Below are 22,983 nucleotides of genomic sequence, written 5' to 3'. Positions count from 1 at the left end.
GAACAGCAGCCGTATATCTGGACCCATGCTAAGATGTTTGGAGGCACTAAGGTCCTGCGGTGGGACCTATATAGTACAAGAAGCTTATTCTCAAGGGTATGCTCTTCACATTTCCAAATGCTCAAAGGGAAAAGGAGGGTATCAATGGGAGAGACGTGCACAGCAGGGAGCAGATACCTAAAAGCACACTTAGGCACATATATGCCACATGCATGCACACATAGGATTCTAATTATCCATGACCAGAGTTCTATATGGTTCTTGAAGTTTTTCCTTGGAATGACTGGGTGGCACAGTCAGTTAAACGTCTGACTCTTGGTTTTGGCTCAGGGGTCCTGGGATCAAGCCCTGCATCAGGCTCTGTACTTGGCATGAAGTTTGCTTGGGATTCTCTCTCTCCCTCTGCCCTGCTTGTTTGTGCTGTCTCTTTCTCTCTCTCAAATGAATAAATAAAATCTTAGGGAAAAAAAAAAAAAAGTTCTTCTCAAGAGGTGCCTGGCTGGCTCTGTTGGTGGAGCATGTAACTCTTGATTTTGGGGTTGTGAGTTCAAGCCTCATGTTGGGTGTAGAGATTACTTAAAAATAAAATCTTTTGGGGGCGCCTGGGTGGCTCAGTGGTTTAGGCTGCTGCCTTCGGCTCGGGTCATGATCTCAGGGTCCTGGGATCGAGCCCCGCATCGGGCTCTCTGCTCCGCAGGAAGCCTGCTTCCCTCTCTCTCTCCCTCTCTCTCTGCCTGCCTCTCTGCCTACTTGTGATCTCTGTCTGTCAAATAAATAAATAAAATCTTAAAAAAAATAAATAAATAAAATCTTTTTTTTTTAAATTTTTTTATTTTTTATAAACATATATTTTTATCTCCAGGGGTACAGGTCTGTGAATTGCCAGGTTTACACACTTCACAGCACTCACCAAAGCACATACCCTCCCCAATGTCCATAACCCCACCCCACTTCTCCCAACCCCCCTCCCCCCAGCAACCCTCAGGTTGTTTTGTGAGATTAAGAGTCACTTATGGTTTGTCTCCCTCCCAATCCCATCTTGTTTCATTGATTCTTCTCCTACCCACTTAAGCCCCCATGTTGCATCACCACTTCCTCATATCAGGGAGATCATATGATAGTTGTCTTTCTCTGCTTGAGTTATTTCACTAAGCATGATACGCTCTAGTTCCATCCATGTTGTCGCAAATGGCAAGATTGCATTTCTTTTGATGGCTGCATAGTATTCCATTGTGTATACATACCACACCTTCTTTATCCATTCATCTGTTGATGGACATCTAGGCTCTTTCCATAGTTTGGCTATTGTGGACATTGCTGCTATAAACATTCGGGTGCACGTGCCCCTTTGGATCACTACGTTTGTATCTTTTAAAAAAATAAGTTTTTTCTTAAATAACGTGAGAAATTAAGTGGAGTCTTATTTTTCTCCACTGAGAACTTCTACCTTGACTTCCTACAAAAAAACAAACACTAACAATGGAGGAAAGGACAGAAGGGTTTCGTAACATCACTTTCACTTCCTTAACAAGGTAAGATACTGAATATAGACTGAAAAACTCCCTCTTTCTATATCCTCAAATGATCTGAAATCTTTCACAACTGACAGACTTGATGCAGTTTTCCCACCCAGACACATTCTAAAGAAACTTCCAATTCACTAACATGGCCGTGCTGTGGAGCCATTCTGTTGGGCTAGGAATAGCATCACATCACAGGAGAATCCCAGTCTCTTTCTGATGCTCATAAATGGCACAGTGTCAGTGTGTTTGGAAGCCATAACTCTGAGTGGAGCTGGAGTCCTGACTTCCTTCCCTAGCAAAGTGGTAGACCCCACAGGGGTAGAGTAAGAGCAGAAGAGCAAAACACCAGCAGTTGAAATGGCTTCCAATTCTGAGACCAGAAATAAAATTCAACTGGCAAGCCAAATAAAACATGAAAATTACTCTTCCATGCCCAATCAACCCCATCACTCAGCCAGTGACTCCAAAGGGATCACTCCAGGGAACACAGCTTTCATAAGTTCAATGCTTTCTGAGAGCTGCAGCACACGCGAATACAACCAATGATCAGAAGGAAGACTTACCGCCTCTCCCCGTTGTGCTCAAACTTGATTCTGACGTCACTCTGCCAAAGGAATGATAGACAGGTTAGCGGGTTCTCTGTGTTATTTGTGGCATGTGTTAGCCTGCCATTCCCAGGTAAGCTTCAGGTAGTCCTTTAGCAACGTTAGACAAACATCCCTGATGCCTCCTGTTCCAGCTTCTCTACCTCATATGCATTCCTTTCCAATGAGTTGGGAGCCTTCCAGTTCTAACCTCAGGAGCAAGAAAGCCCTTGGGACAAGATCCCCAAGTAGCGGCCCCAGATCAGGTGCAACACTCTGACAGGTCATTTCTAAGTTCTACACTCATATACACAACAGACACTGGAGTTTCTCTCACCATATCACCTCCTGGCCAGGATACCTTTCCTTCTTGGCTGATGTGACTGAACAGAAAGAGAAATCTTGGGATGGATACTTCCTAGCTATGGGTCCTCAAACAAGTTACTTATCTGTAGTTTTCCAGTGTACAGTGGGGCTAAACATACCTAATTTGCAGAGCTGCAATGAGAACTAAACAACATAATGTAAATAAAACACCAGATACAAAGTAGACATGTGATAAATGGTTGCTGCTGCTACGACAGATTTCGGAGTTCCTTTATTTTATTTTATTTTTTTAAGATTTTATTTATTTATTTGACAGACAGAGATCACAAGTAGGCAGAGAGGCAGGCAGAGAGAGAGGAAAAAGCAGGCTCCCCGCTGAGCAGAGAACCTGATATGGGGCTTGATCCCAGGACCCTGGGATCATGACCTATGCTGAAGGCAGAGGCTTTAACCCACTGAGCCACCCAGGCACCCCCCGAGTTCCTTTCAATACTACTCCCAGTGGGGTAAAGTGGGATTCTGGACAAGTTACTGCAGAACTGTTCCCGATTTGTCCTAAATGACCATCATGGGTAACCTGTAAGGTTCAGTAGGACATGAACTGCATCTATCTTATTTCTGTACCCCCAGTGAAAAGCAAGGGGACTGGTATATAATACCTGAGCTTACTATTTATCCAAACGGATTAATTGGGTAAAGAACAGAATTGTGTAAAGAGTGTAAATATCAGAAATAGGAGGAAGTTGAAGCATCAGAATGCTAAGAAATAAATCAAGGAGGAAGAGATATTGTAAAGGGCAAACAAATGGCTCAAAGGAGTTTAAAATGGCAGGAAAAGGGAAGAGATATTATAGAAGAAAAGAACAGGTATACAGAAAAAAGAAAAGACTGTCAGGAAACCAACAAATAATAGAGATGGAGGAGAGAAAGAGTACATAATCAGTGAATAAGAAGTATACTGAGAATAAAGAGAAATTAATAGACTGTGGCTTGGAAGAAAGAAGAAGGTTCTAGAGTCTCTTTAGATGAGAAGCACAGAGCAGAGAGAGAAGATGACAGAATGGGACAGAATGTCAAAGGTAGGGTGGATACATAAAGGACTTCCTTTACCCAAGAGATTAGAAGGTTAGAATTCTCCTCCAGTCCACTGGCCTGGACAGGTGGTTCTAATTTACACTCTAAAAATGACTGAGGGCCTCAAAGAGCTTTTGTTTATATAGATTGCATCTACTGAGATTTGCTATATGAGAAATTAAAACAGAAAATTAAAATTTATTTTATATACTTTAACTAAAAATATTACATGTTAACATAAACACATTGTTATAAAAATAACCATGTATTTTTAGAGTTTAGTGAGAAAACACAAAATTCTTTAATGCATAGCTTAATAGGAGACAGCTGGGTTCTCATGTCAGCTTCTGGTTTTAATCTGTTGTGATAACACATATCATGTAGCTTCTGGAAAACTCTACTGTACATTCTTAAGAGAATGAAGGTAAAAAGGGCAAGTAACATTTTAGTATTCATATGAAAATAGTTTTGACCTCAGGGACCCCCTGTAAAGTTCTTGAGAACTTCCTAGGTATTCCTAGCCCACAGCTTGAGAATCACTGAATCAAAATATAAGAATGCACTCTTCTAACCCATTATTTTATTTTATTTTTTTAAAGATTTATTTATTATTTATCTGACACAGATTGAGAGAGAGACATAAAGAGAGGGAACACAAGCAGGGGGATTGGGGGGGGGGGAAGCAAGCTTCCTGCTAAGCAGAGAGCTGGATGTGGGGTTTGATCCCAAGACCCTGGGATCATGACCTGAGCCAAAGGAAGATGCTTAACAACTGAGCCACCCAAGTGCCCCCCATTATTTTAAAGACAAGGTGTAGTTGGGGCTCAAAAAGCTTCATATCCCTGAAAAGTTCACATGCTAAACAGTGGACAACAAAGCTCCCTGACCTGCAATGTGATAACTCTTCAAAACAGTCCTGATCTTGCCCTCTCATCTTTTTTTTTTTTTTTTTAAAGATTTTATTTATTTTTTTGACAGACAGATCACAAGCAGGCAGAGAGGCAGGCAGAAAGGAAGGGAAGCAGACTCCCTGCCCAGCAGAGAGCCCGATGCGGGGCTTGATCCCAGGACCCTGGAATCAGGACCTGAGCTGAAGGCAGAGGCTTAACCCACTGAGCCACCCAGGTGCCCCGACCTCTCATCTTTTTTTTTTTTTTTTTAAGATTTTATTTATTTGTCAGAGAGAGAGAGGGAGCGAGAGTGAGCACAGGCAGACAGAGTGGCAGGCAGAGACAGAGGGAGAAGCAGGCTCCCTGCTGAGCAAGGAGCCCGATGTGGGACTTGATCCCAGGACGCTGGGATCATGACCCGAGCCGAAGGCAGCTGCCCAACCAACTGAGCCACCCAGGCGTCCCCCGACCTCTCATCTTTTAATGTAACATACAGACCACTTTATCCACTAACAGTATATGAAAATAGCTAATGTTTATTGAGCATTTGCTGTGTACTAAGCCTCGTTCTAAACATGTTCCATTTATCAGTTAAACAAACCCTCACAACAGATACTGTTACTGTCCTGTTTTACCAGAGAAACTGAGTTACAATGAAGTTAAGTAAGTCCCCTCAGTGTCACCATGCTTTAAAGAGTGAGCCAGGATTCAAACCCTGGAAGCCCAGCCCTTGACCACCAACCTAGCTACAACTTCAGTGTCTCAGAGGCAAAGGAGGTTTATTTTACTCACAGATGCAGGGCTTCAATGGGAGAAACTATCAAAGGATCTTTTGTGACCTTACTTTTTGGAACTCATGGTGGAGATGGAGGAATAATGGAGTCAGAACCAGGAGACTGAGGTAGCAGTCATGTAACAAGCTATAGGTACAGGGACTGGAAAACCACAGTGGAGGCTTTGGCTGAGGTTGTGAGTAGACAGGGATGAAGGAACTAGAATGGGAAGGTCAGTGTCTGCATCCGGTCTGCACTTGCGTGTGCGTGCTACCGTGTATACGTATGTGGGTATGTCTGGGCATGCATGCATTCCCAAGCAGCAAGGCAGGGCAGAGAGAGTTACTATGTGGATTTAAGGTTTATGCAAGTGACAGCAGTTTTTGGTCTTCTTCTCCGTCCCTGAAATGCTGAGCAGTTAGCACGGCCAGGGCTCCCCATGGCACAGTGCCTGTGACAGGGTGCTGTGCACCGACATGCCACCTCCAGCTGCCTACACGCTCTAGTCCCCCAGCCAGCTCAGTGCGCAGCCCTGTCTGCCCCTGCAGGTCGGTTACCACAGTCCTGCACCTCCTGCTGCTCGCAGCCCAGCACACCTTGGTATAGCGCTCACTATTACTATTTTTTATAATAGATTTTATTTATTTTTTACTTATTTGAAAGACAGAGATCACAAGTAGGTAGAGAGGCAGGCAGAGAGAGAGAGGAGGAAGCAGGCTCTCTGCTGAGCAGAGAGCCCAATGTGAGGCTCGATCCCAGGATCCTAGAATCATGACCCGAGCCAAAAGCAGAGGCTTTAACCCACTGAGCCACCCAGGTACCCCTGGATTTTATTTTTAGAACTGTTTTTGGTTTTCAGAAAAATTGAGCAGATAGAGCCCACATATTCTTCCCCACCAGTCTCCTCTATTGACATCACACATTAGTACGGTACATTTGTTTTTGTTACAATTAATTAACCAATACCGATGTATTACCTAAGGTTCATAGTTTTTTCAGATTCCCTTAGGGCTTATTTCTTTCTGTTGATTAAAAAAAAAAAAATTGTAGGGCATGCCTGGGTGGCTCAGGCAGTTGGGCTTCTGACTCTTGATTTTGGCTCAGGGCATGATCTCAGGATTGTGAAATCGAGCCCCAGGTTAGACTCTGTGCTCAGCAGAGTCTGCTTGAGATTCTCTCTTTCCCTTTGACTCTGTCTCTCTCTTCCCTAGCTGGCACATTCTCTCTCCCTCTCATGTGCTCTCTCTTCCCCCCTTCAAAATAAATAAATAAGCAAATCTTGATTTTTCTCTAACCTTTTATAGCAGTAAAAAAGCATATAGCAATAGCTCTTAAACTGGGACATTATACTTTGGTGCATTGATAAAGGAATCTCCTCTGTCCCTTTGTGGGACTGAAGGAACTAAATTTATTTCATCTCGGTCATAATTCAAGCACTATTCTATGTGAATTCAGTTAGAAAGGGAATTAAACTTTTGCCTTACACCATAAATCACTCCTACTCAAGACTAACCAGGCCTGTGATTAGTAAGCAGCGTAAACAAAGATGCCTCATGCTCTGAATCCCTTCTCTGATGTGGTGACAGCCTTTCCCTAGCAGGATGCCTACAGGTACCCCACGGGTGCCCACATCTGCCAAGCTCCTAAATCTGAGTTTCCCCCTGTCAGGCTGACCAGAATAAGCCATGGATAAAGAAAGTTCAGATAAAGATAACTTTCTTCAGTTCCTCCTGCCAACCATCCTCCTTGCCTCTCTGAGACATTTCACACTGGTGGCCAAATCCTCTTTAATGAGGTTCTCTCCTCCCTTGCCTTCTGTGACTCTGTCCCAGCACAGACAACCTGCCACCACTCTAACCACTTCTGCTTCTTTGCTGGTTCCTCTTCCTCATGCCTTCTCCCACCCCTCCCCCAACATGTGATGTTCCTTGATGTTTGGACTTTCTGCCTCTGGATTTCTCCCCCTTCTTCACATCTTCTCTTCAGTAGGGATAAAAAATAGGCAACTTATAAATAGAAAATCCCCAAGTCTCTGACCAGCCCCAATCTCTCACATGAAACTTCCTCTGTCTGCCCTGTAACTGAGGCAGGTAAGCCATTGGTAAGAATGCAGCATTAGAGTCAAACCATCTGGCTTCAACTCCTGGCTCTATGACCTCCTAACTACATGATCTTGAATTTGACTAACCTGTGGCTCAGTTTCCGCATCTGTAAAGTGCAAACAGTAACAATATTTATCTCATGGAATTATCAGAAGAATTAAATAAAATATTAGGTAAAGATATGAGAACAGTGCCTGGGACATAGCAAGTGCTCAATAAATGTTAACGCAAGTCCATGAGCCTTTAGCCAAAACCCGTGGGACCAAATGCGTGTCAGGGTGCACACTGTAGACACAGGGAGGCGGTATACATGTTCCATGTATGATGTAATGCCTCCCCCCAGGGGAGGGTGTCTGGGGCAGCACTTCCATGCCACAGGCAGAATACCAACAGCTATTCCCCCATGCTTCTCTGCATCACTTAGCCTCTCCTGAAGTTAGTTTGGGACTTTCTGACTAGTTCTCACCAAGAGCTGGAAACATCACTGAGTTCTATACTCCCTTCCCTGGCAGCCATGTCCCAGGTCAGTGTGGCTGCCCTCAACCAGGGTCCTGACTGTGGGGAAGGAACACTGTCTTTCCCTTGCCTATACTGGGGATATTGTGTTAAGTCACCTAAGATCTAGGGTTTTTCTAGTAACATAGTACAAGCTAGTTTTTGTAGTGAAAAGTATGAATGCTCACAATAAGTAGAATAAAGACTATAAATAGCCCTGCATCCACTCAAGCCAGGTTTTGCTGCCAAACAAGTTTGCCACAAACTGAAAAAAGAAAAAAAAGCCTTTTCAGTTTCTAGTACTCTTTGGATTTCAGAACTGCAGATAAGTGATGGTGGACCTGCAAAAAATCACACACACACACACACATACACACACACACACACACACACACACGATCTGAGTTTTTTTTCACTATGACCTCAAACTCAACCTGGCTCCATGTATGTCTGCACCAACTGCCCGCCTAAACTGGTCCCCTTCTCAGCACTGCCACTTCTCACAATGGTACTACAGCCCCCTTGGCTGCAGACTCAAACCTCTGAGTTCTGCTTGATCCTTTCCGTCCTCTCCCTTCCAATTCTCCCTTCAAAGGCCTCTGTTATAGCACCCCACTTCTCATTCTCTCTGTCCTTTCTCTCACTGAGCCCCTTTCCCCTCACCCCTGGATTCCTAAGGGAGCCTCTGTACTTCTCAGCTCCCTTTTCCAACACATTCTACATTCCTCTGTAGTGCTGAACATTTTAACCATGGCTTTTGCCATGTCCCTTCCTGTTCAAAAAGCAATCAGTGACACCCCTGACCTATGGAATAAAGTCTAAATTCTCAGCTGTCATTCAAAGCCCTTTGAATTTACTCTCACTCAGTTTACCGAGACATCTCACGCTGTTCTCAGCAGGAATGCTCTCTGCAGCCCAATCATCCTGAAAAAAGCCATGTTCATTCTTTCCCCTAGGCCTTTAACCAGCTTCCCAATTTGGAATGCCACCCTTCCTCCCCGCCACCTAACTAAACGTTCACACATCTTCACAGTTCAAGTGCTACCTCCTCCAGAAATGAGTCTGTAACTCCTTTGGCTCAAGTTCACCTTTCACTTTTCTGGTTTTCTACAGCACTCACTGGTTGTACCATACATTTAGGCACAGTTACATCCCATCACAGTTTCTTTTTTAAAAATTTTTATTTATTTATTTATTTGAGAGAGAGAGAGAGAGCACAGGGTGGGGGAGCAGAGGGAGAAAGAGAATCCCAAGCAGACTCGCCACTGAGCACAGAGCCCGATGCAGGGCTCAATCTCACGACCCTGAGACCACAGCCAATCTTAACCGACTGCAGCATCCAGGATCCCCATCTCAGTTTATTTTTTTCGTGTATTTCTCAGTTCCCAAGAAGACTGTATGATTCTCAGAGTACAGGGAACATATTTCATTGTATGTCTAAGGCTGGACTAAAGGCACATATTGAACTGAAGGAGAGGGGCCATCTTGCTAAGAAAAAGAATTCCAGTACAAATATTCAGATCTAGGCAAGTTCAAGTTCCCTGCCCACCATAGCCAATCCAGTAACAGTGAGGGCCATGGCCAGGAGGATAGTGCAGGTTGAACTACAGATTTGGCAACTTAGCAGGCATGACAGGAGTAACCAACAATGATACCAGACTTTTTTTTTTTTTTTTAAGATTTTATTTATTTATTTGTCAGAGAGAGTGAGAGAGTACAAGAATGGGGAGTGGCAGGCAGAGGGAGAGGCAGGTTCCCTGCCAAGCAAGGAGCCTGACATGGGACTCGATCCCAGAACCCTGGGATCATGACCCGAGCTGAAGGCAGGCGCCCAACCTACTGAGCCATGCAGGCATCCTAATGATACTAAACTTAAGTAGAAATAACCTTCTCTAATCTAAACTCAAAAACTGAACATGCAACACAAGAGAGCTCCCAGGAATCCCCGTAAAAATCAGAATTTATTAAACAAGGCTTGTGAAACAATTTGAATTGACAAAGGCCTCAGTTAGCCATTGTTCTGAGTGCCCTCTCTGATGCTGTAGACCTCTTTTCCCTGTATTTGCTAGGTATCATTGATGGCTCCCCCATCTTTGGTACTGGAGTCCTTATTTTGACAAAGATAGCAAATAAATGAGAAGAAAAAAGAAAAGGACAACAAAAATAATTTTGTGTGACTCTGGAAAGTCCTAAGAGATCAATGGAAGAGACGATTATAAGGCACCCTTCTCTGCCCTAGCTCTTTCTATATCCTCAGTCCTTGCATTTTATCTGGCATGCAGGAGCAGTTCAGTGAGTATCTGAATGAATCAGTGATTAAATGGCTTATTACTTATCTGTGGCTGCCTAATAAATCACCACATATAAATAAATAAATTTATATTTTATCAACACATATAAATAATACAAAAAATACTATATAAACACATAAACATAAACATACATATATGTATATATGTAAAGCAATCTTCTTATAAAATGTCAGACTTATATATTGCTTTATGTTTTATTTCCAAACTAGCCAGACTATCTTATCAACAACCTTTGAAAGAGAAAGGAAGTCCTCAAGAGCCAGGTCTATCACAGTAAAAGCAAAGACCGTCTGCTCAATCACTGACCTTGCTGAAAGAACAGCCCCTAGAATTCTCCTCCTTTAGAACTGAGAGCCAAGAGCTCTGCCCTGCTTGTGCCTGCAGTGAGGAAAGCAATTTTTCCATTCTGAAGCTCCTACTAGTGAACATCTGCAAGGTCAGACCCAGCAGACCCTGAGTTCTGTTCAAGCCTTACCAGTTTGGTAGGATTTGAGAAAAACTGGAATTAAAGATTCTGTTTCGGGCAGTGGGGTGGCTCAGTTGGTTAAGCATCTGTCTTCGGCTCAGGCCAGGATCCCAGGGTCCAGGGATTGAGTTCTGGGGTGAGCTCCCCGCTCAGCAGGCAGTCTGGTTCTCCCTCTCCCCTTTGCCCCTCCTACCCGCTCACGCTCTCCCTCTCTCTCTCAAATAAATAAATAAAATCTTTAATAAATAGAGTATTTATTTCTTCCCCTACTGGGATTTTTAGAAGTTAGGATAGCCTCAGAAGTTTGCAAATGACTATCTGGTAACAATCCAATAAGGGCAAAAAACCTTAACCCTTTCAGAGTTCCATGACAGTATGCAGAGTTCTGATTAGAAACTTCCGTCAGAGCTCATACTGCAATGCCAGAACAGAAGTGATGTAATCACTACCACTTTACATCTGTACATTTGTTTCATAATGTACAAGATGCTTTACATTCTACAATCTTACAACAACTTTTAAGAGGTAGACACAGTGGGTATTATTATGTCTATATATCCGATGGAAAAACTGAGGTTTAGAAAGATTATTAGACTTAGACATAGTAAAATTACTGTGACCAGGAGTCAGAAGATATGACTCCTGAGTTTGCATCCTAGCTCTACTCAACAACTTTGTGTAAGCACTTTGCAAACTCTAAAGTATTATACATGTACTATGGTTGTTGTTATTATCATTAACTGTTGTTGTTGAAAGCACTATGTACACTATAAAATCCTAAGTTAATGGATCAGTAACAATGACTTCCAAGCCAGTGCTCTTTTCACTCCACTAAGCCATCAGCTTCACAGAGACACTGTACCTGCTGATACAGCACTGAGTTAAGACCAGGAAAGGGATGCTGCTCATCGAGGTCTGCAAAACTGTCCACATGGCCCAGGCCACCTGGGATGGGCCACACATTTAAGAATGTTCAGCCAGCTTTAATCAGGATGTAGGCTTCCAGGGATCTAATGTACAGGAGCAAGAAGAAAGCACAGATCCTGCCTCCTAGCAAACAGTTCATAGCTAAGCACCTCACTGCCCACGTACTTCCATAGCTGCTCAGAATGCTTAGTTGTTGCGAAATGCATTCTCTTCTTCAATTAGTTACCTATTTTATTCACTTAAGGAAGAGGATGTCTGAAGTCCTACCAAGCAGAGATATTAGGTCCTAACCTAATATCTATTTTCCAGTTCTTCCAGGCCTCAGCTCCCAACCCCCAATATTTCTGTCAATGAACCCACAGCTCTTCTGGCTTTCCTTTCCTGTGTCCAGCTTGAGCTCCATGAGGCAATGCCAATCTCAGCTCTGCCCTGCAGCCAACACTGCCCTTCTCACGCTGAAGTAAGCACTCTTTGCCTGTGCTGGCGCCATCACCTGCCTGAATAGGCAACTTTTCCTGCTGGCCAAAATACTTAGTTACTTTCAGCTGGAACTCTGCAATTAGAATCTTTAGTCCTATTTAACATCTCCTAGCTAATTTGGCATCTCTTAGACATTTAAATTGGGTTTTAGTCTTTCATTCCTCTCTCCCAAGTATAGACCTCGGGCAGAAGAACTGGTAATGGAGAAAATGGTTTAATCCTATCCTAAGCCCAAAGAAACAAAAACAATAATATTAATAAATACGGATTCGGTCTATAAAATGTCAAGTCCCAGGTTAACAGATTATTAACATCACCAGACTCTTGGGCCAGGTTCTTTTCATTACACTAAGCTGTAAACACATCTCCCTCCAAGGTTCTCCCTACCCCCATTTCACCCCCTCCTTCTTAGAAATGTATTCACTGAGACTTTTTCCCCAAGTTTCCGCTTTTGGATTTTGCTGAAGAATACCCCTCCTGGTCAGAAGCTGAACATCTGCTACAGTTCCCAGGAGACACCATTCTACAACCTTGACTTTATTAAGGGAAAAAGTAATCTTGACATTGTCATCGTCTTTTATCCAATATTAGCATAAACTTTGAGCTTCCATTTCTAAACAGCCATACTAGTTCCACAGCTCCATGTTTCCCCCAGACCCCCCTGCCTCCTGGAATAGAATCTTAGCTAGGCTTCCCATTGTGAACTTATCACAATGTGCAGAAACACATGATGGGTGTGGAGGAATGAACATCCCAATGAATTGCTAAACACCTCAAGCATGCTCTTATTTTCTTGCCCAGCAAGCCGAGAGTCCCTTATATAATATTATAAAGTTGTGCTGTCCAAGCCAGTAGCCACTAGCCACATATGCCTATTTTAATTAAAATTAAATAAAATCTAAAATTCACTGCTTCAGTGGCTCAATAGCTACGTGTGGCTAGTGGCTACTACACTGGACAGCACAGATACAGAACCCTTCTATCATCACACAGAGTATACTGAACAGCACTGACAGATGCTGCTTATGAACAATACTGTTCTGTGACATGGTGACCAAAAGCACAGAACATGGGTAATGAGTAACCAGTGCTCCCTACAAATCCACGAAAATGACTTGCCTAGGAAATGAACTCCACACTCTTCCTGTACTTGGATCAGATCTGAAAGCACATTTTAGCTTTATGAGTAATTTGGTTCCTTACCAAAAATTTCTTTTCCTCACCGGCCCCTGCACATGAGCTTGTTGTTAGTGTGGGGCTCTTCAGAAGGGCTGAGCTGCTGCTGTTGTGTTTTTTCTTTAAAAACAAACAGACTGAGGTTAATAATCTGTATCCTCCATGCAACAGAAAAAAAATTGATGATATTCAAGTAAATTGTAGGTACTCAGACCCACTACCTCTTAAGATTACTTCTTAACCAATAGGCAATCCTTTTTTACAGCCTTCTCCCTTCATAACCACGGACTTGACTTTAGTAACACAGCGGCAGGCACAGGACAAGATCAGGACTTTTCTTACAACAGGTTTTAGGTTTTAATCAGAAGGATCTCTAACAGGTAATCTCCCTTCAAGGAATAGATCAGGGACCACCACGCTACCCTCCTCTTCCCAGCCTGGTTCCTTTGGGTCTTCCAACTCAAGAAAGCTTCCCCTTTTCACCTAACTGATATCCACGCTAACAGCTCCATTTGGAGAAAGATCAGCTGACTGGAGCAGCACACTCCACCATAGGAAGACAGGAAGGAAAGTGAGGTCATTAGGCTCAAGCCTGGGGGAGGGGACTCACTTCTGGTAAAATGCTCCTTCCAAAAGCAGCTTTGAATAGAAGAGAGTTACCACAACGCAGAACCCACACAATAAGACAGAATAATGTATGAAAATAGCAAAAGAATGGACCCTATTCTGTTGTTCCCTCAGTTCTGTAAGGTAGCCATAAAAATGAAAGCAGCTTTCTAAACTAATCCTTCTGTTATATCATGAAACAAAAGGACTCAGGGTCCCTAGTTTTCCTAAAGGCAGGAAATACTCTGAGAGGCTATATCTAGCAGACCTTAGACAGTAAGTTTTAGGGCCTTACTTTTTCTCTAGGAACCAAGGATTCTTCAGAACAATTGGTAAATAAGGTGCAAATCAGGAAAGAGGTTAGCTGATAATGAAGAGACACGCAAGGGAAAATGGCAAGGACAAATTTTCATCAAACACACCAAATATAGCCATATGATACAGCACTAGATACCCATTAGAGAGGAAAGCTCTCCGTCATTCACTCTTCTCTGCAGGCCAAAGAACCCAGGAATCAGGGAGTTTATAAATGACATTGGAGGCCAGAAGGTGGTTCTCAACAGTGCATGAGTTTAAGTGTTAATTAAAAATAGGAACTGTTTTCCTAAAGAAGCACACAACTGTCAATAAAATAGGCACCCTCAACTACCTGAGTTACTATGAGGGGAAACAACTGAAAAACAATAGATATTATTGTTTCCTTTAGAATATATTGTATGACATTTTATTAAATAAATTTTCCTTCTAAATTATATTTTAGATAAGCTAATAGTAAAATTAATTAATTTTTCCTAAGCCTATACTGTAAGGTAGTTAAAAACCTTCTGAGTTAGAGATTATGAATCTGGATTAAACATTTGCCAAATCATCAGTAAAGGAACAGTTATATGAATCCTGTCTCTATAAATGAAGGAATTACTCTTGTTCTCTACAGATGAACAGTAGGCACAAGGTCAGATACACAAGGCTTTGGGACTCCAGATCATGACCCACACCTGACTGGGTTATATCACTTACTATTTAACAGACTGTGAAAGAAAGAGGCCAATAGCACTCAAGCCTAGTAGTAGAGCATCCTTGGCTTCTCAAATATTTCCCATTTGAAAACCCCTCCCCAGCAATTTAGTTGGTCTTGTCATGGCCACACACACACCTGCCTATTTGGGTGACCTGTGTCTTTGTTCTTCATGGTCTCATATCCAGGCACCCGGGGACGTCGGCTCATCTGGAGGGCCACCAGATCCTTCATGATTGAGTTCAATGCCTCCTGTTCATCTGTAATGAAAGAGAGCACATGGGTTAAGATACTTTAATAGGGTTAAGATACTTTAATAGTTAAGTGTTGAATCACTAAATTGTACACGTGAAACTAATATTACGCTGTATATTAACTAACTGGAATTTAAATGAAAACTTAAAAATACAGGCCAGCAAATTACTATCAAAAATTATATCACTGGGCACCTGGGTGGCTCAGTGGGTTAAAGCCTCTGCCTTCGGCTCAGGTCATGATCCCAAGGTCCTGGGATCGAGCCCCACATTGGGCTCTCTGCTTAGCAGGGAGACTGCTTCCTCCTCTCTCTCTGCCTGCTTCTCTGTCTACTTGTGATCCTTATCAAATAACTAATAAATAAATAAAATCTTTAAAAAAAAAGAAAAAAATTATATGACTAATAGGGAGTTCTGCCCAGGTAAAATGACAGACCCTGTAACTATAATCACATGCATCTGATGTCTGAAGAATAGCTAAATGAGGTCAGACTATGGCCACTTAAATTTTAATGGATTCTTAACAAATCTCCAATAAGATTTCTGGCAGCAATATTTACCAGTTCACTGGTGGCAAGGTGCTCAAACAGGGCAATTCTTCCAGTGCCAGAGAAACTCAACCAGGAAAAACAGATAAAAAGTTGGAGCGAACAACAACATAGCACAGTGTAGTAAGGTTGCAAATTGAAAAGATGAATTCTCAGAGAGCTGATTATGGGTCAGAGTCACACACAGACTTATTCTTAGAGCATCCCATGTAGAAGAGCACATTCTCAAAGGTACCAAACAAGGACCTCTGCTTTGAACAGAAGTTGTTTTACAAGCCTACTCTTTGAATGCTCCCTCCCAACTCTTTACAAGTTTATAGGCCTTCTGCTTCCCATAGGGAAGCCAAAAGGCAGCTCTATTGTTTTTCTTCCCTAACTGACCAAGCAATGCATTGTCTCTGCCTTACTGGTATTACTTTTAATCCCCTTTTCTTGAACTAGCATAGACTACTAGAATTCTTTTTTTTTTTTTTTTTAAATTAGATTTTATTTATTTATTTATTTGAGAGAGAGACAGTGAGAGAGAGCATGAGCGAGGAGAAGGTCAGAGAGCGAAGCAGACTCCCCATGGAGCTGGGAGCCTGATGTGGGACTCGATCCCGGGACTCCGGGATCATGACCCGAGCCGAAGGCAGTCGTCCAACCAACTGAGCCACCCAGGCGTCCCGACTACTAGAATTCTCACGCACGGAAGACGACTGGACAAAAAACCCAGAACCCAAACCAGTCCAATTCCATGTTTTGCAAAATTCTCCCAGGTCCTTGAGGAGAGCATTTGGGAGTTGAAAATAAATCTGTTGATCTGGAAAAGAATATGAAAGATGAGTTGTTACACGTTTTGGTGACAAGTGAGTCACTTGGGGACCTGGAGCACACCTTAGAAGTAAGTACAAGAGACTCCACCCAGAGAGTACCTATTTTTTGTCTTTCGTCGTTGTGCCTTGAAAATGTTCTAACACCCTGTGAAAAGAACAGCATTTAGTGTAGGAAGTAAAACTGTGCTATTTGCCTCTTCCCTCTTTCTAGATCAGATGTGCTCAAGTGCCAACACGCCCTCTGAGGAGGTTCAGGAAAGGAAGGAGAAAGGCACCCATGTGAAGGTTTTTGCCTGCTCATAAAAGTAAAATTAGACTTAAAATGTGCAGAGAAAAATACCACTAGAGTAGCTTTCCATTCAATTCCATTTCAAAATATGTACCAAAGTGTATATGAAAGTTGATGTATAAATGGGATAGTGAATGTAAAGGAAGTAGGTATCTACAGAAAAACATGTCAAAATTTAAACATATACATCCCAAGATAAAACAAACAGTCACAGTGGAAAACAAAGAAACAAACACACAAAAGTCCTATCAATTGTTTTATATTTTCTAGCAGTTTCCCTATAAGCTCCTTTTTTTTTTTTTAAGATTTTATTTGTTTATTTGACAGACAGATCACAAGTAGACAGAGAGGCAGGCAGAGAGTTAGAGAGGGAAGCAGGCTCCCCGCTGAGTAGAGACCCGATGCAGGACTCGATCCCAGGACCCCGGGATCACGACCTAAGCCGAAGGCAGAGGCCCAACCCACTGAGCCACCCAGGCGCCCTCCCTATCCCACTGAGCCACCCAGGCGCCCTCCCTATAAGCTCCTTAAAGAAAGGAAACTTGTATGATATTTTGTTTTGTTTTTTAACCTCCCAACCAAGATTTAAAAATTAGAGCATAACATCTAAGCTCGAAGACTGGCTTATATATATAATATGTATAGGCTTACATATTAAGCTAGTTTATATACTATTTAATATATGTGTATACAATTTTGGGGCCAACTGTAGCAGTAAATTGGGATCATCACTATAAAGAGAATTATGACTAGGTAGGTGTTTTCTGAGGCACATCCAGTGATATTCCAAACAGAAAAATACATGGAGTTTTCAGTATCAAGGGAACCACCCTGAGAATTGGTAATTTCAGAGATGCACAACACACAAGCTTTTCAAGTCAAATCCACAACAAGTAGAACTACAGAATCATTTCTAATTCTGTATAAGATGATTCTATTATAAGAGCTGGTTTATCAGGTTGACAAATTTGGTTTCCGGGAAGCTAACCAATTCCTGGCATTACTTCATGGATAAACTTGTTTGGTAGTTCCAGGGCTGAGAATACACTAGAGGAATGGTTTGGCACTATCTCTTAAAACCCAGGATAACTGACAAAATGGACACAGGAATATATGATCTGATTTTTGTCAAAGCCGAAAACACTGCTAAAGGCAGACAGCTTCTTAAATGGATACTTCAAACTGAGGATGTGGATAAAGACAGGAAGTAAATCAAGTGGCTCTTTTAGGCATTTCTTCCTGGATTGAGATTTTTAACTGAATTATCAGCACTCTAGTATGATATTCCTCAAAAACAAAACCAAATAAACAAAACTTTTAAAAACAAATAGCAGCTTTCTTAGAGTACAGCAATCATTTACATGCACTTTGAAGTCAGAAAGACCTGGGTTTAAGGAGGCTTTCAACAGATCACTGATTCCCTTTAAGCCTCAGTTTCCTCATCTGTAAAATGGAGATAATAAAAGTATCATCTCACAGAGCTGCTGTAAGAGCTAAAGGAAAAAGAACTTACAAATTATTCCTCATGGTACCTAACTAACACTTAGTAATGCTAAAAAAATGCTGGCTATTTATCGTCAATGGGAAAAAGGTCAGTGGAAAAAGACTGGACACTATTTTACCCTAATGCTTAATTTTTCCTGGATATTTATTAGTCATTAACAACAGCCATTTACTGAGTACCTATATTTATTATACATTAGATAGTTCCAAGTTCTTATACATTAGATAGTTTCAAGATGTTCAAACTCTAGGGGTAAAAGAATGAATGAGACCCAAATACAAGCTTACACAAATAAAGCGATGGACTTAGACAATATACAGACCAGACTACATAAACACGCACATGTAAAAAAAAATTTTTACAGTGAGTAGCAAGAGGTTTTATAGATGATTTTACATAATTATTAACAGAATAAGGATTTTTTCAATAAAGCAAGCTGTTCCAGCTACACAGGAGAGCTTAAAAAATGAACTGAAGACGAGAAAGAACCTAAAAGCAAGTGAGGGGACTGAGGGGAAGAAAAGCGGGTCAGGGACTGATCCTCAGTGAGTACTAATCCTTATCGAATAGAGTAGGAAGAAAGTATGCTGGCAAAGAAACCTTTAAGAGGAGTGGGAAAAAAACAAACAAACAAAAAAACCAAAAAAACAATAAGAGTGACACCAGAGCAGTCAGGACCAAAGAAGGACAGTGGCAGGCATAAGCCAGGCAGGACCAATAGAGCGGCAGACGCAGAAACAAAATTTTAAAGGGAATCAAGAAGCTGGAGATTAAAAGGAAACTGGAAGTAGTAGAAATCAACAATTCATTTCTGAACTTTACACATGAGCAACTTGAGGCTGGGGTAATAGTTAGTGTGCTATAACCTTGAAAAGATTTCCTGAGGATGGAGGTGGTTTGACACACTTAAACGCTACCAGGAAGAGGCAGAGAGGAAGAAGTTTGTTCTAGAGGTTAAGAGGCTATGACTACAGAGAGGAGTATTCATAGAAAAGAGAAAAGAAGGTATCTATGAAAAAAGGATTAGAGTTCAGGCTTAAAAAGTGGAAACTCTCAAGCAGTTTTAAGCAGACTGCTATCCATAAAAATCCAGCAGCATAGACTTTTTCTTCTCTGGATACACTGACCTATGGTCTGGGGGTTGCCAGGCAACACGTTCTTTCTCCTTACCTCCAGCACGAAGTCAATCTTGCAGAGTGAACTATTACTTCCATCTAAAAGTAGGGTCTTAAGGCACTCCCACTTACGAATTCCCTTAGCTAAAAACACAGAAAAATTTCTAGTAACACATTGTCCTTCAGTAAACATTGTTGTCCTTATGATATCTGTGTACTATGTCAGACACCCTCCCCTTTCCATATATATAAATCTCAAAAATAATGTTTTAATTGTTGTTTCCACTTTAACTAACGTTATTTCTTCACGTGGCCAGCGCTCTACTCAGCAGTGCCAGACTGTCCGATCATGCTGCTCACCCAGGAGATGCTGTTTTCAGTGTCCCTGAGTCAGATTTTATTACCTTCTCCCCCCTTTCTTTTTTTTCTTTAAAGATTTTATTTATTTATTTGACAGACAGAGATCACAAGCCGGCAGACAGGCAGGCTGAGGGAGGAGGAAGCAGGCTCCCTGCAGAGCAGAGAGCCCGATGGGGAACTCGATCCCAGGACTCTGAGACCATGACCTGAGCCAAAGGCAGAGGCTTAACCCACTGAGCCACCCAGGCGCCCCCCTTTTTTTTCTCCCCCTCTCTTTAAAGATTTTATTTATTTGGCAGACAGAGAGAGAGGATGACAGAGGGAGAGGGAGAAGCGTACTCTCCACTGAGCAGGGAACCCCACATGGGCTTGATCCCAGGACCCTGGAATCATGACCTAAGCTGAGGGCAGACACTTAACCAACTGAGCCACCCACGCACCCCCAGATTTTACTATCTTGATCTTCATAACATTTCACATATTCCCACTGCCTTCACCTTGTCAGAACCTGGGCAGACATTATTTTATAGTGGCAAACATTATCTTATAATAAGCACAAACAAAAAGGCCTGAGCCTGAATTCACAAGAAACTTTTTTCCTTCACAGACATGGTTGAACCTTTGCTAGATCTCAAAGTCAAATTCTGGTGTTTATTTTTCTGTTTCTGGGATATAACAGCCCTTCCAAAGAAACTAACCGCTAAAAAATTTTTTTTTATTTTTAAAGTTTTTCTTTATTTATTTGAGAGAGAAAGGGAGCAAGAGTGAGAGAGTCACTGAGGACAAGCTGAGGGAGAGGGAGAAGCAATGTTCGCACTTAGCAGGACGCCTGTCATGGGATTTGATCCCAGGACCCCAAGATCATGACCTGAGCCAAAGGCAGACACTTAACTGACTGAGCCACCTAGGCACCCCCAAAATTTAAAAATACATATTACAAAGTAAGCTGTTGCTTCCTCATAAGAATCAACATATCACCACTATATTTTATTTTAATGTTTAATGAAATTAACCTAAAGGTCTGGAAACTATAAAATTATGTAGGTCAATCCCAAAACTATAGAATTGATCTCTCGCTCCCAGGCATCTTTACATGGTTTGGACAAAGTACCTACAATACCCCTTGTACTCACTTGTTTACATGTTTCAGGTTCAACTTACCTTCTTAAGGTAACTTGTTAAGGCAGGATAAATACAGATATAGGGTTTAGTACTGCTCCCAACACATAAGAGCCAATAAATAAATGAATAAAGATTAAAGGAATAGCTTATATAGACAGAACCAAGAAAACTGTTTCTTATCCTTTGTGTATTCCCCGGTTAGACACTTACTTTTTATAAATGCCTAAAATTTAGTTTTAAAATCCAACTGTTAGGGGCACCTGGGTGGCTCAGTAGGTTAAACGTCTGCCTTTGACTCAGGTCATGATCGCAGGGTCCTGGGACTAAGCCCTGTGGGACTCCCTGCTCAATGGGGAGTCTATCTCTCCCTTTCCCTCTACCCCTTCCCTCACCCCACTCCTGCTTTCTCTCAAATAAATAAATTCTTTTTTAAAAAATGAAATCCAACTGTCATTTAAAAAATATCAGAAATCTAGTCGACACACAGCCATGTTGACTCATCAAATTTCAATTAAAACAGTTGTTGGTCAGAGTCTAGATTGTCAGGTTGTCAGATTCTAGACAAGCTGAACTGACAATGGTCTTACTGAGAGCTACTAACAGCCCTGGAACCTTAGAGACCCAAGTTGTCTGTAAATCACAATGATTCTGACTTCCAACCAAGCTATCAAAGCAGAACCAACCCATCCTTAATCCTGTACTCAGTTCACTATAGTTTCCCGCAACATTTCCAAGTTGTTACATGTTTTTCAGTAACATTTCCCACTGTTTCAGATTGCATTTATAAAAAGTCCAAATACACACAAGTGAATTAGTCTCAAGTGTTATTAACAGCATTTGCCACTATAATTACTAAAACTGGGAGAGAATTCTAGTGTGACCAAGAAAAATGAGCAGTTAATTCTAATTTTTTAAAATAACAACATAGTATCAAAGCAAAAAGAAAAGAAAAAAAAAGCCTCTCTCCATATTTCCTATTATTTACAAGGTTAAATGTACTACAGGGATAAATGTAGTTCCCACTGGGCATTTATGGAGGCTAACAGCCAATATAAAATCTAACCTGTTTTTATTACCAACCCAAGTTGTCAAACAAGCTTGAGTCTGGGGCTTTGAACAGCTCAGGAAAATATGACTGTTAACCAAAGAACCTGCAGGTTAGAGACTCCAATTAGTTTTGGTCTTTTCCTCACTAAGCTGAAGTTTAACAAGTATCATGAAAATATTAATAAGTCTGTATGCCTCTCTTATCAACCTCTTGCTGTATCATAATACATTTAGAACCACAGCAACTAAAGAAAACTAATCTGGGAATCTAAATTTTCATCTGATGAAAATTCTTAAATACTGGAAGTCAGTATTTAAGAGACACTCTCCGTGTGTGTGTGTGTATACATATCCTTGCTGAACCTTTTATATAGTAAATTAAAGATCCAGGCTCTGGAGGAACTCAGTATTAGCTCTAATTGCATATCAAGGTCATCTACAAAAAAAAAAAAAAAAAAAAAGAGAGAGAGAGAGAGAATGGTATGAGAGGAACCTGCTGGAGAAAGCTGGGCAGTGGCTCTTAAACCAGCTTGCCTAATACATGGCAGCCCAGGCAAGTTAGTTCCCCTCTCACTGCCTCAGTTGCTTTATATAAAACAGACATGGGGACAAATGAAAAGCAGAGTTCCTGGTCCTTTTTTCTTTGTGGTTCTGGCCACTACCTATATAGTTCCTTTCCTCCCATCACTGTCTCTCCACAAACTCATACACTTAAAAATAGTTCTTAAAAATGCCCGGAAATGTGAAAACAGGCTGACATCGATTTTCATGTTGGACATGCAAATGTAATCAATAAATCTGGGCACTTTTACTAATTTAGCAGTCAAGAAAGTGGGGAGTGGGAGTCTGCCCATCCTCAAGTACTACATACTCCCTTTCGGGACTTAAGACCTCCCTCAGGAGACAAAGAAAAAAGTATCACAAACACTGGTTCACAAACCAACTCAAGGATTGAGTTCAATCATCAAATTCCAAAACACGAGCTAAATGTTTGAAGCTTGGGGAGGACAAGAAGAATCACGTACCCCATTTATAGTAAATGTTTGGTAAGTATTTGTTGAATTATGTATTTAAATATCAAGCCTTAATGGGTTCCTTTTTCTGCTTGCTGTCACACAATACTTTATTCCAGAAGAGCAAGCGCTTTTGAAGCAAAGCATGGGAAGGAAACAGTAAACC

The 22,983-nt window shown here is 41.6% G+C and overlaps 1 protein-coding gene across 3 annotated transcripts in view; it reads right to left on the bottom strand.

The window, feature by feature from the left end:
• MAP3K3 (mitogen-activated protein kinase kinase kinase 3) overlaps nucleotides 1–22,983 on the bottom strand; it is a 61,761-nt gene that overhangs the window by 36,920 nt on the left and 1,858 nt on the right. For 2 of the 3 annotated variants that reach the window (XR_004280935.1, XM_032323056.1), the window contains exons 2-4: nucleotides 14,889–15,010; nucleotides 13,157–13,249; nucleotides 2,087–2,127 (exon numbers count right to left, since the gene is read on the bottom strand). Coding sequence is in view for 2 of the 3 variants with exons in the window: in XM_032323056.1 (XP_032178947.1) it covers nucleotides 2,087–2,127; nucleotides 13,157–13,249; nucleotides 14,889–15,010 (256 nt within the window). In the remaining variant the exon portion in view is untranslated. The remainder of the gene's footprint in view (nucleotides 1–2,086; nucleotides 2,128–13,156; nucleotides 13,250–14,888; nucleotides 15,011–22,983) is intronic. The other variant, XM_032323057.1, reaches the window with a different exon arrangement.

This window comes from Mustela erminea, chromosome 18, assembly GCF_009829155.1.
Source record: "Mustela erminea isolate mMusErm1 chromosome 18, mMusErm1.Pri, whole genome shotgun sequence".
Lineage (NCBI taxonomy): Eukaryota > Metazoa > Chordata > Mammalia > Carnivora > Mustelidae > Mustela > Mustela erminea.
This window is presented reverse-complemented; position numbering and strand designations above follow the sequence as displayed.